At 39.7% G+C, this 22,389-nt stretch overlaps 1 protein-coding gene across 1 annotated transcript in view; it reads left to right on the forward strand.

The window, feature by feature from the left end:
- The window catches only part of b4galnt4 (beta-1,4-N-acetyl-galactosaminyltransferase 4), a 219,527-nt gene that overhangs the window by 129,999 nt on the left and 67,139 nt on the right, over window positions 1-22,389 (forward strand). The window contains exon 3 of the mRNA XM_003214856.3: window positions 19,682-19,792. Within this exon, the coding sequence (XP_003214904.2) occupies window positions 19,682-19,792 (111 nt within the window). The remainder of the gene's footprint in view (window positions 1-19,681; window positions 19,793-22,389) is intronic.

Consider the following 22,389-nt stretch of genomic DNA (forward strand, 5'->3'; position numbering starts at 1 on the left):
ATGACACAAAAGTCAGAACGCTTGGTGGGGTGACTCACATAGCATCCTCATGCTATGCATGTCTTCATGTCCAACACTTCATTTGAGTATACTGTTATCAAACCTGCTAGCTACCACTTCCTACCAGTGATAGCCAGTATATAAACAACCAGATACAATCTATATATATAAATGAGTGATGGCATCACGGCGACCCACAAAACAACAAAACTACAGGCCCCCCAACCTCAAAATTAGACAACACAACCCATCATCCATGCCTCTAGGTTGATACAACAAAAAGAAAAGAAAAATAAAGTCCTAATTAGAGGGAGAGCAATAATTGTTTTTATCCAATTGCTGCCAGTTTAGAGGGCTAATCTCTACCCACTTGGTCTCCTAGTGTTGTCGACCGCGCTTTAGGGGATCGGGCCCTTAAGGAGAGTCCCGATCCGGTCCTGAGAGAACGGACCTTGGCGGAGCCAATAGGAAAATATGAGCCGCAATACAACCTGAAGCCGAAATGAAGAAGGTCCGCCAAAGTTGAAGGAAAATTCCGCCAAGGAGTCTTTATTGAGCAATTCAGCTGAAGAGGACTCTAGTAGCGATCATTCAGTCTACTAGGGTACCATATAATCAAAATAAAGCCATATTTATACAAAATTTCAGTCTGACAGCCCTTTGAATTTCCCGCCCCGCTCCCCCCGCCCTCCTGATCGTTGATAGGCTAGAAGGTTGAACGAGGCAGGCTTTCGTTTCCCGCCTTGCTCTGTTGGTCCAATAGGGAGCTGCTTTTTGTCTCTACTCGGGCCAATCAGGAAGGAGAAGGCGGGAGTTGTTGAAACAATTAAGTGACAGGGCAGGAAATATCGGATTAATTCCTGCTAGACCGATTTCTAAAGGGATTAATGGCAGCAATCAAGGATGTCCGGGTTTCTGTCACATATACAGATTTTAGATATGCCTTGGGGTGTCAGGGGTGGAAGTAGAGATGGGTGGTGATGAGCCATAATTGACAGGCTCTGCAGGGCGCCTTCCTGAGGTGTCCTGGATTTTCCTTTGGATGAGATATGACAATGTTTGCCTTGGGGGCGAATCACCTTTAGGTCAATACTCCGAATTCGGCGACTCAAGCCCTATATTGTCCATGCAATCTGAATTTGATTGGGTTTAGCAGTGGCAGATTATCCTTTTGTTTTTGGAAAGGGAAGCCTGGGTCATAGGAACTGGGATGGGTTCTGGGGTTCAGGTTGAGTTCAAAATATTTCCTATTTGATTTCATGACTTGACAATTATATGAAATAAAATGAAAAAGATAAAATAAAGTTGGAATATAAACCATGCTGGGAAAAATACATATTTTCCGGGGATCCCAAAGAGTACAAATACATATAGGCAGACAGATAGATTTCATGGAAATAAGGGAGAATCCATAAAAGTGAGTTACATTGCATAAAGGGGAATCATGAATGATATAAACAATTAAAAATATTTGATAAGAACGAAGTTCATAACATCTGGAGAACCTAGCATGGAAATTCATAAAAGTGGAGTTTTAGCAGCATGATTTTACAATTCATGAAGTTGTTATCTCTTGCCTCAGAGTGCAGGGATAATCCACAGTAAACTCCAGTAAAAAGTCTCAATCACCTTCTACTATAAATATATGGAATATAGAACATAAAGTCTTGATTTTTGAACTATCTTTTACAAAGTCCTGGGGGGGGGGGGGTGGTCACCTCGATCACACTAGCAACCAACTCAGCCAAGGGACAGCCAGGGTTCAGTTAGGGGACAAGCAGATTTAGGCCTCACTTAGGCTTCTTCCACAGATTATCTAATTTTCACTGGATTATATGGCAGTGTAGACTCAAGGCCCTTACACTCAGCTATATAACCCATTTATAATCTTATATTATCTGCTTTGCACTAGATTATCTTGTCTCCACACTACCATATAATCCACTTCAGTGTGCATTTTATACAGCTGTGAAGAAGGGGCCTCATATAATCCAGTTCTAAGCAGATAATATAAGATTATCAATATTCAATATACAATTCCTCAATACTTTATTTCCCATACCACCATACTTCGCCACAGCAACGCATGGCCGGGCACAGCTAGTGTAGTATAATGTTTGAGTGCTAAATTAAGGCTCTGGAACACCAGGATTTGAGTACCCTCTCGGCTATGGAAACCCACTGGGTAACCTTGGGATACATCACACACTCTGTCTCAGAGAAAAGCATTGCCATAACTGTACCCCACGATTTGGCCTTCTCAAACATCTATAAAAATTGGATCACATCCTGTCCCATTTTTTCTTTGAGTTTAAGTAAAGTTCACATGTCTCTATGCTGATAACATCTTGATATTTAGAAATGAATGTGGCACAGGAAAATGTGCATTATGCTGTAGGTGTTGGCAAGTCATCAATCACACACTGGGTGAAGGGTCTGCCTCCTCTCATAATATATAATATCATTTATAATAATAAATATATATTGTATATACATGTAATATTGATAATAATATAATGTAATGCAATATAAAGCTAATAATAATATTAATTATATATTATTTATTACATGTAATATTATTGGTAATATTACAGTATAGTGGTGTGATGCAATATGCTGGTATATAGTGCTAGTGTTGTGCTGTGCTAGTGATATAATACACTGTAAATATTATGTATATGGACCAGCAGAATGTTGGATAAGTCAAAATGTTGGATAATAAGGAGGGTTTAAGGAAAAGCCTATTAAACATCAAATTACATTATGATTTTACAAATTAAGCACCAAAACATCATGTTCTACAACAAGTCTGCCATTTGTTTGGGAGCGTGGCTGCACTTGTTGGGCATGTTGGACCACTACGGTTTGCTACCTAGAGAAACAGCTGTGGATCCAGGTGGGAGGCAGACTGTGTTGTATAATACAGAACATTGGATGAGCGAAGGTTGGATAAGCGAAATTATACTGTATCTGCTTTGAACTGGATTATCTGGCAGTGTAGACTCATATAATCCAGTTCAAAACATATAATGTGGATTATCTACTTTGATCATCTGGATTATAGGGCAGTGTAGGAGGGGCCTCAGGATGAATCTACACAGCCCTATACCCCAGGATCTGATCCCAGGCCCCTTCCACACCACTGCATAAAATCCAAAATTGAACTGGTATATGGCAGTTTGAACTCAGATAACCCAGTTCAAAGCAGATATTGTGGATTATCTGCCTTGATATTCTGGGTTATCTGGCTTGATATTCTGAGTTTTCTGGGATAATCTGGGATCAGATCCTTGGATATAGGGCAGTGTAGATCCAGTCTCAGATTTATTTATTTATTTACTACATTTATATCCTGCCCTTCTCACCCTGAAGGGAATTCAGAGCGGCTTACAAATAATATTTACTTATGTTGGATAAGCAAGACTCTACTGTAATCTGGGTTTTATATGACAGTATAGAACGGGACTGAGAATGTGCTTAGTCTGCTAGCCTGCAGTTATAGTAGAAACTGTGATATTTGCTTGAAAAAAATGAGCTAATTTACACTGACAGATACAAGCTCCAAATTTGTTGGAAATCAAGCACTATGTTCTGAGAATGGTAAACTGATGAAGGGCTGACTGATTATTGTGACACCTAATTTGTAGAGGAGTATGCAAGACCAGATGTGCAGAGCACAAAGTAGTTAAACGTACCTTTGAGAAATTTAGAGGTTTATTCTAAGTACAACCTAGCGTAGTATAGATGCTGTTAATTGCATGAGGTGTTGACTGTGATGTTTATGTCAGGTCTATGAAAGCATCCAGAAGACATTCCATTACTGGCTTAATTAATGTTTGATATATAGAGCCATCTCTAAGAACAGTGTCTATCAAAGTTTGAAAAAAAAGAAGGCAAGTAGTAAGACTGTCAAAAATTATTATATAGTTCTTATTTACAGAAAGAAGGAAATGTTGGAGAAAAACTTCAGGGGACATATGGGGCTTTAGCTGTTTTTGAACTGGCATATCAATCAGCTCTACGCATCAATGGCAATGATGAGGTCTAGTGGGAACTTTCCCCATCCCTACTTTAACCCTTGTAAAATGTAAGGAATTATCTCCTCCTGTGGCAGACTCCGATTGGTTTTGGCAAAAAAAGTTCCTATACTTTGTGAAGTATTTACTCAAGATTCCACCCACAGTCATCTTGACAAAATAAAATGAATAGATACATGCTTAGCAATGAGATTAGAGATTTAATGCAGGTCTGTCACCTGTTTTCCAGATCTATATTCTAGATAGGTCTTTTCAATCATCATGCTTAGCATATTGGGATCCATATGATAGGAATTCACAATCCTGAGTACAGGATAATATTATTTCACTTCACTTTCCACAGCCTACCACTATTTCCATTCCTGCTGTCTTGAAAAGACTCATTGATGACTTGCTTTTTCTTCAATACAAGATAGGTAGCATGGGTTTTATGAAGTAGAAAGGACAGGAGATTCATAGAGAGGTTGCCTGTTGGTTATTTTCTTGCTTCTTGGAGGTATATTGCAATTTGACCAAGCCAAATTATGATGTTGAAGTAGCTTCTCACAATGCACTGTTGTCCTGTTAATACAACACCGGGCTTGTCTGCCTGGACTACAATGGAACACATTTTGGCCCTGGAATATAAGGGAGACAGGAGAGTTATTCTATCTTATAAAATCACCAGATTCGTTGCTTTCCTCACATACCGTAAGTAAAAGCCACTTCTATTTGTAGCAAGAGCAGAGCTTGGAATAACTATTTGGAGGTGGGGTGTTAGTTATCACCCAAAAGTTATATTTTCAGATTCTGAAAAATGATTGACCCTGCAGACCACAAGGGATGCACAATGTAGCTGTTCTTATTTAGTATTAAGAGCTGTAGAAATGAAAGGGACAGGTGAAAGTGTGTGTTTGTGTGTGTGTGTGTGTGTGTTGTAATGTCTTTTTCTTCTCCCCATTTTTCATTTTTTGCATAGAAAGAAACTCTCCCCTAGGTCTCCAGGGCTCCCTGCTATCAGTGGTGCAAAACATCCTGGCAATGTCAGATGAAAGTCAGGGTAGGAGTCCATAAAGCTTTTGTCCACCGCTTGTGGGACTGTACAATTGTGTTCCTTCCACTACACAGCATTTCTAAAGTCATCTAATGTACAGCATATCTCTCTGAAATAAAAATCAATAGAAACTTTTGCATCCAAATATGGGGCTACTTTGTCCCCTGGGGGCCGGATTGTTGTACACTGCTCACAAAATGTCATGGCTTCAACAAAAGAACAATTTCTGCTTCTCTTAACATTTCTGATTGTCACATGACATGCTTTTAAACTGAGCCAATTCCCACCTTGATGCAGTGGCAAAGAAAGGTATCTAGGTCTCCTGATTCTTTCGGCCAAAAAATAGGTCACAGGTCAGCCCTAAGGGCCCAACCTATAATCTTACACATCAGTGGCTTCTTGCTGAGGGTTCAAGAAGTTCAACATCAAGAACCAAAAACCTTGCTAATTTTAGTTATAAAGTACTGGGGGTTATCTGCTAGCAGAAAATAGTTATTTGTATTCATCTGTGCTGTAAAAAATAAGGGCAGCATGGCTAAGAAGCATGCATCTCAAGACACTTCCCACTAACAAGAGACATACTCACACCTGGAAAGAAGCCCCCCTATAGCAGTGTGAATGCTTCCTGCTGGAGTTGCTGCAGGCTACTGCCACTAAGGCTTGCATGCAATATTTATTTGTAATAAATAAATAAATATTGATAGGAGTATGTGGGAATTCCATGACCTGTGACTTCACTGCATTCTGACTTTGCGTGAATTCAAGTTATTTTTTTACTTGAGAGGACTTAAATTATTCAGTCTTTTTGTACTTTTTGAATTTTTTGAGATTTTTGCAGCTGTTAAACTCTAGTGTGAAATCACCATGTGTACTTTTAAAGCAGATTTGTTCCATGCTTATATTTATTTGGGTCTTTGAATATTGATAGATTTTGTAGACTGTGTGTCAGTTATTCTCAACCTTTGGCCCTGCAGATGTTTTTATTTCAGTACCCAGGAACCCTAGCTTTTAGGAGCTGAAATTGAAAACACCTGGAAGGTGAAGGATTGCTAACAGCTGCCATGTGTGATGTGATTTAAATGTGAAAATTTAAATATTTTCAGCTGTAAATATTTGAACAGGGTTAGCCCCATCAAGTACATGGCAGTGATCCACATGTTCTAGAGCAGTGATTCCTAAAGTGGGCACTACTCCCCCCTGGTGCAGCGATCTAGGGGGGCGGTGATGGCACCTATTAGGAGACGGGGCCAGGGCCAGGGGAGGGGCAGGGCCTCTTCCCAAGTGCCGGAGACAGGGCTGAACCCCTGAGGCGCCTGTTATGACACAGCATCTAGGACTAGGGGAGAGGCTCAGCCCCGTCCTCTTGAGCAGGAGCCACGCCCACCCCCTCTGAGCCACGCCCCCCTTTCCAGGGGGCGCTGCGTAATATTTTTTCTGGAAAGAGGGCGGTAGGCCAAATAAGTTTGGGAACCACTAAAATCCACTTAAAAATCAATTGTGTCTAGCCAGTTCTATTTTTCAGTGAGATAAATCTTATAAAGAAATTTTAAAGGTTGCTATTAGGAATACACCTACTAATAACTAAGTTCCATTGAACACAGTGGGTTTACTATTGAATCAATATGCATCAGATTGCTCACACACAACATGCCATCTATATGAATAAAATAAGTTATATCCTAGTTATAATCTCATTCTGTTTAGATATCAAAGTCCCCTAGATAACACACATATGGAAAATGTCCCAGTCTAATGAAATTGGACATTATGTATGGTTTTGTTCATGTTTATGGACATACATGAGAAAATGAAAAATCGTACTGTCACAATTAACATGGGCAGTTAATAGAAGACAAGTTGTCTCCCAAAGCAAGTGATAAAGTATTTTAATTTCACCCAGATTGGTATCGGTCCTAAATACACTAAAGGCACCAAATTCCATCTGAACTTAAATACTGTGTGCCGTGGTTAGTACTTGGATGTAATACGATGAATACTAGGTGCTTTAGTCTACATTACAGAAAAAGGAACTGACAAAACCATTTCTGATTATTCCTTGCTTAAAATAACCCTGTTTTCATTTATTGAGGGAATGCTCCTAGTTGAAGAGTTTTTGGAACATCATATTTATAGAAATTGGTAACATTATAGGATTAAATATCACCCCAGATGCTAGGTTAGCATTATTAATGGACGCTATAAAGTTGAATTTAGAAATGGAAAATAAAGAATTTGTGATTATTTTACTCACAGTGGCGAGACTTATAATTGCAAGGAATTGGAAGATAGTAACCAACCTCACACTGGAAGGGGGAGGTATAGAATGTAGCCTTAAATGATAAATTATCAATGGAAATGAGGGTGTTCAGGGGGGAAACTAATAGATCTGATTTTGATTTATATTGATCAGTTTTTATTAAATATGTTCTAGAAAGTGAAAAGGAAAACAATACAACCTTGTTGGTCAGGAATTATGGATATGACATTTGTTTAATGTCATATCCAAAGACTTATGAATCTTATGGTAAAGGAAATGATACTTGTTCAGGCCTTGGTGGTAGGGTTATGTGTTTGTAAAATGTTCATTGTTTTGTGTTCTGTTTCACTGTAAGTTGTCAATGTATGTAAATAAAATTAATTAAAAAAAGAAAACCCTATGATTTTTATTGGCTTTATACAATTCATTGTTTCAACAGGAATCAATGGGCATGTCTAGAAAAACCCATTACTTTGAATCTGCTGCAATCAGGTCAGATTAAGTATGTGCTATTCTGCTACTTTTCACCTTTAATATGGCTTAAGAATACTCATGAGTTACTCCACAACATCCAGGAAATGTCTATGTTCTCCCAGTGTTTTTGAAGCATGAACAGCAAGATTGGATTAGATGCAGGGTGATTCAATTGGCCTCACATCACATCAAAAAAAAAACTCACTGGGGCACATTGGTGCTGGCAAGTGTTGCTATTTTCTGTATCCCTCAATGATCAGCCCTGGAAGGATATGTTAGGGACTCACCCCTGGCAGGCTGTGTGCGATATCACTAGCAATGCTCTGCCAGTGAAGGTGAGGTAGCAATGGCAGCCCCAAGGAGAACAGGGCACTGCTGCCTGGTTGACCATCTGAAAAGCAAGATGGCTTCAGTTTGCTTTATTGCAGGTACATTTGGCTTCATGTGGTGAATCTGGATTATTTTGGTTTATGTAGACATATCCTTAAATGCACACACACACAACCGGGCATATTTACACACATTCCCCCTTTAATATGTGGTTTCCTCATACCTTAAAAATGACTCTGAAATCTGCCAGTAGTTTTGAGACAACTGCAAAGAATGGAGTAAGACATCTGATAGGGGCAACATCTTGAGCTGCTCAGCACAGGTATTCTGTACCATGTTATCATGGAACTGGGAGAGTACACAGACCGTTTACCCAGTAGTTTTTATGTGCATCTCAGAGAAACCTTTGGTATGGCCCATTTACTTCTAAGAAGTAAAATCTGCTAACAACATTGGTAAATAAATATCTCCTTCTTCAACCTCCCTAGAAGTGTCTCACAGAATAAGGTTTATAAGGCAGTGAAAGCTAGATATTAAGAATTTCTTTCTGTTAAGGGGAAATCTGGTTTGCTTTCTCATCTGATGCAGAAAGAGCTAGTAGCACCCTGGAACCTAAATTGTAGGGAGCTCCTGTCTCTAAAGCCTCCTGAAGAATTAGTGCTGTTTCTGCCACAGAAGCCCCACAGTCATGCATGCTAATCTGGGTTGTTAATAAGCTTTCAATGTTTAATTTTTATTGTTTCCAAGTGAGAGGCTTAGAAATTACTTCAACATGCCCTACAAGCAGCATGATGGAATAATGTGTATATTTGCTTCTCCTTATTTATTACATAAAGGTGAGCCACAGACTAATCCATCTCCATTAAGAGATACAAAACCAGAATCGGATTAATATAATCCTTTTTTGAAAAGAAGGGGAACTCAAGAAGACATGACGCGCGTGCACACACGCACTGCACATTAGAGTCTGTTTGTGAAACCATTTGCCCAAGAAGATGTAAGCTAAGTAGGCCAAACATTAGATGATCCTTCAAATTTTGACTACTTTCCACAAATGGTGGCTTCCATGTCAGTGGGGTGTATGTAAATCTAATTCAGATTTTAGCCTAAACTTTAAAGGAGCCATCCAAATTGTAAACCTGCTTTGGTAACAGTGTTCATTATTGGGTTTCTGTGAGTCTTTTGGGCTGTATGGTCATGTTCCAGAAGCGTTCTTTTCTGATGTTTCGCCCACATCTATGGCAGGCATCCTCAGAGGTTGTGAGGTATGTTGGAAACTAGGCCAGTGGGGTTTATATATCTGTGGAAGGTCCAGGGTGGGAGAAAGAACTCTTGTCTGTTCAATATTGGAGTGTTCAGTATTGTGAATAGCTCCTTTAAAATTTGGAGTAAAAAATGTAATGTGTTCACTGTCTTATTGATATTAAAGCTGTCAGCCATCATTATATTCCTTTGGCTACCAGAGTGTTTTCTTCCTCATAGTTCCATTTCTTTGTGTTCTTAGAACTGATTGCAGGATTCAAGGATAAATTTCAGATATTGCCTTTGTATTGCAGTAACATTTATGTTGCTGCCATGTTGCATTTTCCTTGTATGTTTTCTAATGTTAGTGACCACCACCACTTTGTTTGAGTTACACTTTTTGTCTCTCAGATGTCAAGAACATGTGAGCTGAGCCAATATTCCAGAGTTGAGTGAGTTAGCAATACAATGGGGATTTAGCAGGTTTAAATCAAGTTGCTCTAAGTATATTGGTAGGGAAAAATCCATATAATAAAGCCACTAAAAACTGAGTAGCCTAAAGCTGCTGACAAGAGGTTAGGGATCTGTGTTCAAAAAAGCAGTATGCACAGCTCAGGACAATATCGGGCAAGAAAAAAAAAACAATATCGGGCAAGAAGGTGCAATTTAACAAAGGACTCTTCTGCGATGAGGCAGCTGCATTGTATATTAGTAGAAACTCAAAATGGATGGATTATCTACACCCTGTACTAGATCCTATCAATTATAAGCCTGACAATAATATACCACTCTTCAGTAGCCAGTGGTTGCTGAGCAAATCAGCTATATATTCGTAGCTGAAAAGGAAAGGTAACATAACAATACTGGGGCTGTGAGAGAGTGGACAAAATATTGATGGTTCTGCTCTCAGGTTTGTTTTTAAAAACTAAGTGACTATATGCAATGCAGTTGGTATCAGTATGGCACACTTCCAGATGGCACAGTCACCCTTGCAGTGTTGTAGCTCAGTCTAAGCAGAGGGAATTCATATTTTATTCTATAGTTGCTTAGGTGCTTTGGCATACGCTGCTTTTTCTCAGTAGCAGTTCTCCTTTTCTTCACCCCTGATAACAACATGAGAAAACCAAGAACCAATTAGCAGCAGTAGCAATTCACCATTTTAATTTTCCACAACAAACCAGAGTGCCCACATAGTGCCCCTCCGAGGCATTGGGGGGATTTCAATTGAAGGAAATTAAAATTGAGCTGCTTAGTGTGGGGATGCCATGACTTATGTTAGTGCTGGTGGCCATGTGGAGTCCCAGGGATGCCAGGTGGTGACCCTTAACAGTGAAAATATTAACTTTGACTTATTGTAATGATTAAAAACATACCGTATTTCACTGAATGTATGGCACCATCATAGAATCATAGAATCATAGAATAGTAGAGTTGGAAGAGACCACATGGGCCATCTAGTCCAACCCCCTGCTAAGAAGCAGGAAATCACATTCAAAGCACCCCCGACAGATGGCCATCCAGCCTCTGCTTAAAAGCCTCCAAGGAAGGAGCCTCCACCACGGCTCCTTCCTTGGAGGCTTTTAAGCAGAGGCTGGATGGCCATCTGTCGGGGGTGCTTTGAATGCGATTTCCTGCTTCTTAGCAGGGGGTTGGACTAGATGGCCCATGTGGTCTCTTCCAACTCTACTATTCTATGATTCTATGATTCTATGATTCTATGATGGTGCCATACATTCAGTGAAATACGGTATGTTTTTAATCATTGCAATAAGTCAAAGTTAATATTTTCACTGTTAAGGGTCAAATGTTAGGCACACCCCCATTTTTGAAGCTTCCATTTTTGAGAAAACAATTTTCTTATATTTTTCAAATTTCCTCCGTATGCTCAGTATTTTGGTTTTGTTTCAAAATGGAAGTCATCTTATGACCCTTTTTTCCTAGCTCTATGGACCCTTTTGGGAGGAGGGGAAGCAAGAAGCGGGGCTTAGTTCAACCAGACCAGTAAACAGCTGACTGGCTCCTCCCTTGCTCCTCCACTTCTTCTCTTGGAGTCAAGTGAATTAAAAATAAAGCAAAGTAAAATTCTTTGGGACTGGAGCCCCTCCACCTCTTGAAGCAAACACACTTTTCTCCCATTCTAGAGGCCTCAAAACCCATGAATCTAAGGTGCCATTGACTACAAGATACACCCCACTTTTGGAGCCCCTAAAATGGAAAAAGGTAATAGGTAAAGGTTTTCCCCTGACATTAAGTCTAGTTGAGTCCGACTCAGGCGGTTGGTGTTCATCTCAATTTCTAAGCCAAAGAGCTGGTGTTGTTCCTAGACACCTCCAAGGCCATGTGGCCAGCATGATTGCATGGAGTGCTGTTACCTTCCCACCGGAGCGGTACCTATTCATCTACTCACATTTGCATGTTTTCAAACTGCTAGATTGACAGAATCTGAAGCTAACAGCGGGAGCTCACCCTGCTCCCCAAGTTTGAACCACCAACCTTTCAGTCAGCAAGTCAGCAGCTCAGTGGTTTAACCTGCTGCGCCATCGGGGGCTCCAAAATGGGAAAAAGTGCACCCTAATATCAGTGAATTACTGTAGTTCTTTTAACAAAAACAAAAAAAAATAGGGTTTGCCCTTTACAAGAACATTTTATCTACTGATTTGCAAAGACAAAGACAAGATTGCTAACTTTCCTCGGCCACTCTCAGTATCATTTTTAACAACATGATTGTTTTTTTTTAACTGCACTATTAGTTACACATAGTATTAGATAATAAGAAATATTGCATTTCTTGATGGTGTATAAGTTATTAGAAGGATGAAGTAATGTATGCTTGTCACAGGTGCATTGTCACATGTGACAAACGTGTATGTGTTTTGATGGATGCACAGGTTGAATACTGAACTTGCACAGCAGAATATGTAGCAAAATAGAGACATGATCTCTTCACAAGGGGTGACATTTCCTTTATGGAAGTTAGCATCCCCCCTACTTGTTCTTTGCTAGAATTTGACCATTGTAGATTATATACTGCTCAATGTGGTAATGTAATAATAGTTTCGATGTATAATTTCCCAAGACTATATGCAAAACTTACTATAGTTTGTTTACAACTGTTTCTGTTATAAACTTCTGCTTCCAGAGCATCACCTGGTAGTACAGATGTTTGGTCTCAACTACATAAATAACTGTAGCTTGTAAAAATTCTCAAGGGTAATGGAAATATGGTTTCTTAGGGCAGGCGGATCAATTATCTTAACCTGTAAATAGTCAAATGCTCAAATAGCAAAATAGTGAAACATAACAGACAAATGCTCCTCCTCTCCCTGCTCTCTTGTTCCCCATTTCCATCATTATCTTGAAAATGAAAGTGAAACAGTTAATACAGGAATACAGTACTTTAAATCGGAATCCTATGGGTTTGGGTATTCATGCCTAGCTTATACCCTGAACAACTGCAGACAGTGATGAAAGAATGGGGCTGCTCAGTTTTCCTGCATCGCTATAATAAAAACATTTGAAGTTATAACGATAACAGCAATCAATTTGGGCCTAGTTTTGGGATAGAAAACTCTGGAAGAGGGAAGGGTCTTTGTGGGTTCAGGGGCCACAAACATGGCATCTAGGAACCACTTTTGGCCCAGGACTCACACCATGCCCAACCCCAGCCCAGATTGTTAGATTTGTTTATACAAGGAAAGCTCTGGGCCTGAGTCATCAACCTACCGCCAATAGAAGCTTGGGAAATGGAAAAGTTGTGGCAAAAGACTTCACTAACCACAAGCTCTAACTGTACACCACCACAGATTCTGATATTGTTTGCTTTCTGATAAGATAACCATTGAGACCTAGTATACAAAGGGATCTTGTGGGAAACTAAGTGAGTTGGTAGCACAAGCTTTCATAGATTACGTTTATGAAAAGCATTGAGACCTGGAAGCATTGAGATCTAGATTTGTATTACTCAAAGTACTTCAACTGATAATTATTAGATCCTAATTAGGTTCCTTTGTATATCCAAGTAGTGACTGCCATTGTGTTCTGTGTTGTGGGGTTGTGTTTCCACAGTCTCCATGCATGACAGGGTGCTCATTTCTATCATTTTTTAATGTAAGATCACCTTTTCTCTCCATTCTTATTAGGTTTTCCAAAATTGGTAAAAATATTTAGCAATATTTCTGTAGTCACTATGCCTTTTTGTCTTCAGTACAATTGCACACTATTTTCAGATCATACAGTTATTAGAATTCTGCTTTAAGGACAGAGGCTTTTCTTGCATTGAAACTAGGCTGGTTCATGTACCAGGTGAAATTACTGATATATAGCATTTTCATATTAATCCCTTTCCCCACCTATTCTGAGTCTTTTTTCGTGTCAGTTCCCAGGCAGTGTGTCTGGGCATCTGCATAAGTGACAGTCACCCTCTTGCATACTTCTGAGGAGAATATATAAACTAAATGGAAGTCCACTCAGAGATAATGCCATTAGATACGGCTGCCATCAAATGCTTTTTGTTCCTTGGCCTGACTGGATGAGGCTGCAATAATCTCTGCTGCCTGCATGTGTGAAGATTTTTCTTCTGGAGACTTGATCGCACACTTGAGACCAAGAGGGACGACAGAGAGCAATATTTTGGGAAAAGCTCCCAGTGTGTTGCTAAGAGCTATGCTAAGAAGCAGAGGCTATGCAGGAGCCATCTTACTGCCAGATAAACTGCAGGGATGTGTCTTGTACAGGGGGACCTTGCGGATGGGAGAAAAAGCATAGACTATCAGTATTTTGCCAAAAAATGACAACCTTCTCAGGATGAGAAAGCGGAACAGTGAGGGCACATGTTACCCCCTGCTCTTTGAGAAAGAGGAATACAGACAAAAGGACTCTCAGGTTTATTCTGCATGTTGGCAGAAATTGGGTGGTGATCATTGAGATACGTGATTATCATAATAATCTTTTCGTTCCGTATCCATGCTCTTTCTAAGCCAACAACATCTATGTGTTTCTGTAATCTTTATGTCTGTAAGCTCACAAATTCTTTCTTCTCAGAAGTCAACATTTTGCCAAACAATTATTATAATATCTATTTATCTTTTCGGTCACAAGGTCTTTTACATTATATACTCAAGGTTAACCTGAAGTTATTGTTCTGTTTTCATGGGTTCTGACCTTTGCTCCCAGAGCTACCAAAAGGCGGCAGTTGGGATTTATCTCTGTCCCTCATGACTTTTGCAGATATCTCTAGGGATCTATTGGCTCTGTTGTGAACTTCCTCATGTCATCCTGGAGGATCTAGAGATTTCTAGAGAGAATATCTCTCTAGGCACTCCTTAGGTCTGATTCTGTGGTCAGTTTCCAATAGAAGTTAACCACAGAGTTGTTCTGGAAGACCTAGAAATTCCTAAAGAGGTGTTCTGTCAAGTAAACAAAAATAGTTATGTTTTTATTCATAGTTTTTCACTTCACAGTGGTCTAGTGCTCGTGTTCTGAAGGCTGACTATACAATAAGATACAAAAGTGTGGCCATATCAATTCAGCGCTGAGACAATATCCTTATTGGACATACTCTATGACTGCCATTTTGGGCAACTGGAATTTATGTCACCCGCAGTTGCCTTCTGGAACCATTGAAGACTTGGTCCCAGAAGTCTTCAGGGTGAGATGGGGCAAGACAGAATTTTGAAAGGTTCTGGAGCTGTTTTGACTTACGGTTTTGTCTGAAAATGAGAAGGATTGGCCGAATACATTCAGGAACTTGGGAATGCCAGTGGCATTTGCAAGATTGCATTGAATCTGCCTCTTCCGAGTATTACCTATAGCCTATGAGCTGTATAATTCCCCACCTCTAAGCCCTTAGGACTAGTCAGAATGCAACTAAAGTGTGTGTTATTTTGACTTTCCCAAATTTTATATTAGGCTAGGTGTTAACGGTAGAAAATTGTAAAGCAGACCCCTAGCTGTGTTTGTGTGATTTGCAGTTCAACACATTGTCAGGATGGTCACTAAGTCTGATGAAGACTACAGTAAGATCCCTGTATCCATGAGGGGTACACTCACAATTTTACCACAATGAGAAAAAACTAAAGATAAAGTGAACCCTATTGAGTGAATGATTTCTAGTTATGCTGGAGGACCTAGGAAAAGCCTAGAGAGAAAGGATTGTCATATGTCAGTAAATAAAATAGCCAATTTTATTTACCTACATACTTGGCTTGCAATGTGGATGGATAGGAATGGATGACTAGTAAGAAACCAGTTGTAATTCAGCTAATAGGGACGGGAGCAGGCAGGGTGGCCTGAACCGGCATAATTTGTGTTGCCAGTGATTGGCGAGAAGTCCATGTGTCAGCCTGTGTGCTGATCTTGAAACTCCAGAGGCGGTTTGTGCATCCTCTTTCTTCAATAGTTGCAGCTGTCTGAGAATTAATTCTGCCAGAAGAGGAATTTGACAAGGAGTCATTTGTCACAGGCTAAGGCTTTTGTTTCCTTCCTTGAGTACCTAATTGCTTGGGTAATTTGTCTCTATGTAATGAGGAATGGATGGCACAACCTGATGCAGGCAGGCCTGACTCATTTTCTACCTGTTTCCGCACTGCTAGAGGTCTTTGCAGCAGCAGTTGTGCGCCTACAAATAAGCCTCAGGATCAGAGGGGAATCTGCCCACCCCGTTCCACCCTCTCCTTTGGCAAGTTTCCACACAAGTCTGGGAGGTATTTTTGAATCATTTGTAGTTTATTCTGTTATCTTTGTGTAACAGGACCAAGTGTATACTTCTTTTGGCTCTCCTCTGGCATCCCAATGGCTGTTGTTTGTTTTCTTTGATGAACCGCTTTCTGCCAAGTCAAGTTGTCTTTGGTCTTGCCCTGAAGATATCCTGAGATATCTGGCTGTAGTTTTGTAGCGTTCCATGTAACTCTACTCCCTGTGTCCTTGAACATGAGAAATGAGCATATATATGTATGGAAATTATGTCATTCTCACTTGCCTTCTGGAACCATGGAGGAGTTAGTGTTTCAGGATTTTGTCTTGTTTTTGTGTCAAAAGCGACTTGAGAAACTTCAAGTCTTTTCTGGTGTGAGAAAATTGGCTGTCTGCAAGGAGTTCAACCCGCTCCTCGGATTAGAACCACCAACCTTTCGGTCAGAATTTCTGCTGGCACAAGGGTTTAACCCATTGTGTCACCGGGAGCTCCTAGTGTTTCAGGGTAAGGAGGGGCAAGACAAAATTTTTAAAGATGCAAAAGGTGAGAAAATGGGGAAAACATTAGGAAAAGCTATTATAACTTGTCTGTGATGTATTGGAGTACAATGCCAGTCGTTTTTTGATTTGGTGAATACTATGGAAGGTATAATCCAGCTCATCAGAAGGACACCAGATTAGGAAAAACTGTAATAACTTGTCGTTTTTGATTGACATTATTTCTTGGCTGATTGGGAAAAATCAACTGCATATCCTAGCCAATAATTGTCCGATATTGACTTTTACAGGATCTTACTGTTTTATTAATTCCTCATACCAAATAAAAACAATTGAAACTCAAATTACATCCAAATCTCCATCCCTATTTAGAAATGAAAAAAAATGTAATTATAGCTATCCATCCTTGATTAATCATTTTAATTTTGTTTCGTTTAACACAAAACCAGCAACAATGATGGAATATCTCCAGAGGCAATACATACAAACATATGGTTTTATATTTATTTGTGTAGTCACAGTTCACAAGATCAGTTTGCAAATATGCTAACTAGTGATCACAATTCTTACATAAAATGATCAGTTTTTTATTTTTCCATTTGAATCTTAATTTTCTGTGTTAATATAGCTGTACTTAATAGCTCCATTTAAAAAAAAAATCCAGCAGCCTTCTATATTGTTCTTGATAGAGTTGTGCTTTTCCATTATTATTAATTGGATAGCCATTGACAATTTATCAACTCATTTTTAATAGAAGAATTGTAAACCTTCATTAATGAAATCCAAAATGTATGCAAAAATACTACGCGTGTTTACTCAGAAACACTCATGTATAGGTCTAGAAATAGTCAAAATATCAACTCAGAAACCTGGCTAAGCTGATCCATGGGTCAATGTGAACACTTTATTTTAAAAGGAACTATCTGTCACGACCCAGGCTACAGAGCACCAATAACCATACGCAGAGGCCAGATTCTATCTAATATCTTTATTAAGGAAATATATAAAGTTAGTAAAAGCAAATGTAAAAGTTAGTCCAGAAGTAGACCTTTCAGGAAAGGTCAAAATTAGTCCAAAGAAACAATGTCCAATATGAAATATTAAGGTCCAAAGTTGTAATCCAATAACCGAAACACTCACTTTGCCAGGCAAAGTGAGGGGAGATGACAAGGTCCTTTAGTCCATGAACTTGAGCAAGGCTAGGAAATAACTTGATACTTGAAACAAGGCTTGAAACGTGGAACAAGGTAACGAGGAACAAGAACAAGGTCCGTGGAATAACTTGGTAAAATCCGTGAAACAAGGCAAGGTTTAGTCCTGGGAAACAAGGCAAGATCCGTAGGTAAACAAAGGCTGGGAAACAGGAGCGAAGGCTGGAAACAAGGCAAGGCTTGAGCAGGAACGAGGCTTGAATCGGAGCGCGCTGTCCAGACACAACTCGCTCCGGAGGCTGACGAATTGACTCCTTAAAGATTCTCACGAAAAGCAGACTTAATTGGGTACATTCTTAGCTGCTATTCTCGCACTCCTGCGCGAAGCTGCTTCCAAACCCCTCTGTTGTTTACAAAACTCATGGCGAGAGAACACGGGAGATGTAGGCTCAGGGTTTGTTTGACATACTTCTGGGACACAACTTTCTTGCAGGTGCAAGGTTCCCAGATCTGCCTGGGAAAGATCTGGCTGAGAAGATTCCAGTTCTGACTGGGAAGGTAAAAAACCCAAGTTTTCTTCTTCATCAGGCATTACAATGTCATGAGCAGGACTACAAGGCCCATGAGTCATCACACTATCCCCTTTTCTCAGGGGGCCACGGTGGCGCAACAGATTAAATCGCTAAGCTGCAGGATTTGCTGACCAGAAGGTCAGCAGTTCGAATCCACAAGACAGAGTGAGCTCCCATTGTTAACCCCAGCTTCTGCCAACCTAGCAGTTTGAAAACATGTAAATATGAGTAGATCAATAGGTCCCGCTCCAGCGGGAAAGTAACAGTGCTACATGCAGTCATTCCAGCCACATGACTGGAATGTGTCAATGCCTGCTCTTCAGCTTAGAAATGGAGATGGGTACCACCCCCCAGAGTTGGACTCAGCTAGACTTAATGTCAAGGGAAACCTTTACTTTTTATCCCCTTCTCTAAGTGGTAAAAGGAAAAAAAATGGTCAATTCAGGGAGAACCATATCTAGTGGAGAAACTATGTCAGAAGACAGAAGCAACTAGCCCACTGAGACGCCACTGGTGTTTACCCTTCTATCCATTGGCCATATCAAAATCCATAATTTTGGCCCTGAACCTGCTCTGGATATATGTATGAGGTTGACTTATACATGAGTATATAACATATTATATATGTGTGTAATTCAGATATAATGGACACATATATATTGCTGTATATACTCAGAGTTTTGTCAATAACTATGTTGTGATCTGTCTTGTTTATTTATATGACTTATATAATCTCTTTGTAATAAGTGATACTTAATCATTGTGTTCTCTGAATAGAATAAAAATTAGCCTAATGGACAATCCACCCACATATACAGTTTGTAAACTACTCTCTTAATTTGTTCTTGGCTACAAATTATACAATAATGGTATTATCTTATGTTATAAGAGGGCAGGAAAGAAGTGTCAGACACTCTTTATCACATTGATGTGTATAATCTCCCATTTGTTTTATTTCATTTATTATCTTATCTCATACTTGGCAAAGGAACTCCTTGGTGAAGCAGAATGGGTGGTGGTATTAATACTTTTCTGATTATATAGATACTTGGTAATGGTGTTCTCCTCATCTTTTTGCCTGGATATAAACTCCCACTGACATTTTTGTCCTAATATTCTTGATTTGAATGGTTTAAATTAGTTGCTGTGTTCTACTTTGATATGGGTGGTGTTCTGCTTGGCATTCATACGTAATACAGTGCATTGCATATTAGGTGTACAGATGACTTCAGCAAACACCCAGCAGTGTAGTGCAGTAGATAATTGATCTTCTTAAGGGGAGAGCATGTTGTTCTGGCAAAAGCTAATAACAGAAAGGGACTTGATATTTTTGTATTGTTCTTTTTATTTGTTGTTCTCTCTTTCATTTGTTGTTGTTTCTTCTTTTCTTCTGATAGGTAGAAGAACAAGGGGTTGATGGTTGGTTTTCCAAAAGGCGAGGCTTTGACAGAGCTGGAAGACCTCCAAAGCCAAATGTAACCAGACATGTTCTGCCATGGAATGAGCAGGTAAGCTGGACAAGGCACATATTGAGAGAAGAAAAATAATTTGTAGGAAAGCAATGTTATCTGTGCATTTAGTGAGTGTGCAGAAAGCTGAGATTGTTAGATGTTGTAGACATAATCCACCCAGCAGTCCTTTAAACATAATCCACTCAGTCTTTTTTCTTAGAGAAAGCTGTGTGAGAATCATATAGATGTCTTGCACGGCTCATATTTGTTTCAGTTCTGCTTTCAAAGAGGAATGGAAAATGTGGAATCCATGCACAACAGAATTTTACCAGAATGATTTTATAACCTCCAGAATTCCTCCCTTCATTGTAGGAGTGAGGGGATTCAAATGGAGAATTGAGCCACTGGAATTCCCCTGCCTGAAAATTTTGCCTAAAATAAGGTTCACTGAATTATTCTACTGAAACCACAAGAGATCCACTGCCATTTTAGGCAGATGTGGCTGACACAGCATGCAACACATGGGAGATCGTTCTCCGACCTTTTGGGTGGCAATTTTTGCTCTGAAGGTATATGAATATTGATTTTTGAATTCCATCCTAGGTTGTCCCTTAAAAGAGCACACCTATCAAGATTAGATGAAGGCCAGTCTCAGCACAAAAACCTTGACTAGATACCCTATTGAGTCCACTCAGGTCTTATAATTTAAGATACAGCATTATTTATTTATTTACGACATTTATATCCTGCCTTTCTCATCCCAAAGGGGACTCAGAGTGGCTTACATGAGTGGCATTATTCCATGCCCGAACAACAACAACAATTAAAAGCAATCAACAACAATTTAAAACAACATTAAAACAACATATGTAAACATTAGACAACTATTGTGCATAGATCCAAAGCCAGATAATCAATCCAAAGCCAAATCCAACTATATTGCACAGATAATTATGCTGGGCCAAATGCTTGCTCCCAAAGCCAAGTTTTTCCTTGTTTGCGAAATGACAGGCGGGAAGGGGCCGATCTAATCCCACTAGGGAGGGAGTTCCACAGCCGAGGGGCCACCACTGAGAAGGCCCTGTCTCTCATCCCCACCAGTTGCACCTGCACAGGAGGTGGGATCGAGAACAGGGCTTCCCCAGAAGATCTTAACCTCCGTGGTGGTTCATAGAAGGAGATGCATTTGGATAGGTAAGTTGGGCCAGGAGGAGTCCTATGTGTAAATTCAGCCCACAAAACCAACAGTGACATCTTGGCTATGTTAAAATTTATGATCAGTGTATGACTTCATGGAGTTTGGATAAACTCGTTACATCATAGAATAGCTCTCCTCTTATAAGCAGTGTTTTGCACATTGCTGAAACCCATTCTTGTAACAGCTAGATGGAGTTTTTGGATAGTATAATCTGCCCCATATATTTACACCCTCTGGGGGGACACTTACTCCAATCACCCAGAACCCAACTGACAACCTTCACCCAGAGAACCTTTTCATCAACTGCCCCAAGAATGTGGAATGACCTGCCGGAAGAGCTTCAACAGCTAAATGAACTGTCAGCATTCAAGACAAGCCTGAAGACCTTTCTCTTCCGGCAGGCCTACCCAGTCAATTTTAACCTGTACATTTTAATATACATTCTATTTGTCTTTTAATATGTATTTGTATTGTATTTTAACCCTTCCTCTATCTATATATATAAAAGGGTAATGAAATTTCGGCCTAGGACAAAACAACAAAACTACACATCCCAGAAACACTAAACTTGGCAGCACAACCCCTCATCCATGCCTTTATGTTCATACAACAAAAAGAAAAGAAATATAAAGTCCTAATTAGAGGGAGAGGAATAATTGTTTTTATCCAATTGCTGCCAGTTAGAAGGCTAAGCTCCACCCACTTGGTCTCCTAGCAACCCACTCAGCCCAGGGGACAGGCAGAGTTAGGCCTCACTTAGGCCTCTTCCATACTGCCTATAGAATACAGATTATCTGATTTTAATTGGATTATATGGCAGTGTAGATTCAAGGCCCTTCCACACAGCTATATAACCCATTTATAATGGACTTAATGTAAGGTAAAACCTTTACCCTTTACCTTAACTACCACCAATTCCTCAATACTTTATTTCCCATACCATACTTCGCCACAGCAACGCGTGGCTGGGCACAGCTAGTGCATTATAATATATGTAATTGATGGTGATGTGTTTAAATGTATGTATTTTATGGTGATTTTTCTTTTAACTGTTGTGTTCCGCCTCGACCTATGAGGAGAGGTGGGTAACAAATACCATTTATTATTACATTATGTATTATAGTAAGCTGGAGAACATTACAAAAACTTTCAGTTTCCCCATGCTTCAAAAAAGTAGGGATACCTAGGAGCATTTCATCCATCTTCTTCTATTATCTTTATCCAATTCACATCCCAATGATTCTATATCAGAATTGTAAGCCTGGAATTGCAAATCAGATGTGCAGACACCTGTGCTGATGCATATGTCTGTTTAATGAACATTCAACTAGAATTTTGGCTGCCCCTCTAACAGACAGAGGGACATCCTTGGAGAATTGAGACTGAGACAGGGAGGTGGTTGTTAGCAGAATGCATTCAGTTGGGTGAGAGAGTGAGCAGGTTGGCATTGCATGAT

The sequence above is a fragment of the Anolis carolinensis genome, chromosome 1 (genome assembly GCF_035594765.1).
Source record: "Anolis carolinensis isolate JA03-04 chromosome 1, rAnoCar3.1.pri, whole genome shotgun sequence".
Lineage (NCBI taxonomy): Eukaryota > Metazoa > Chordata > Lepidosauria > Squamata > Dactyloidae > Anolis > Anolis carolinensis.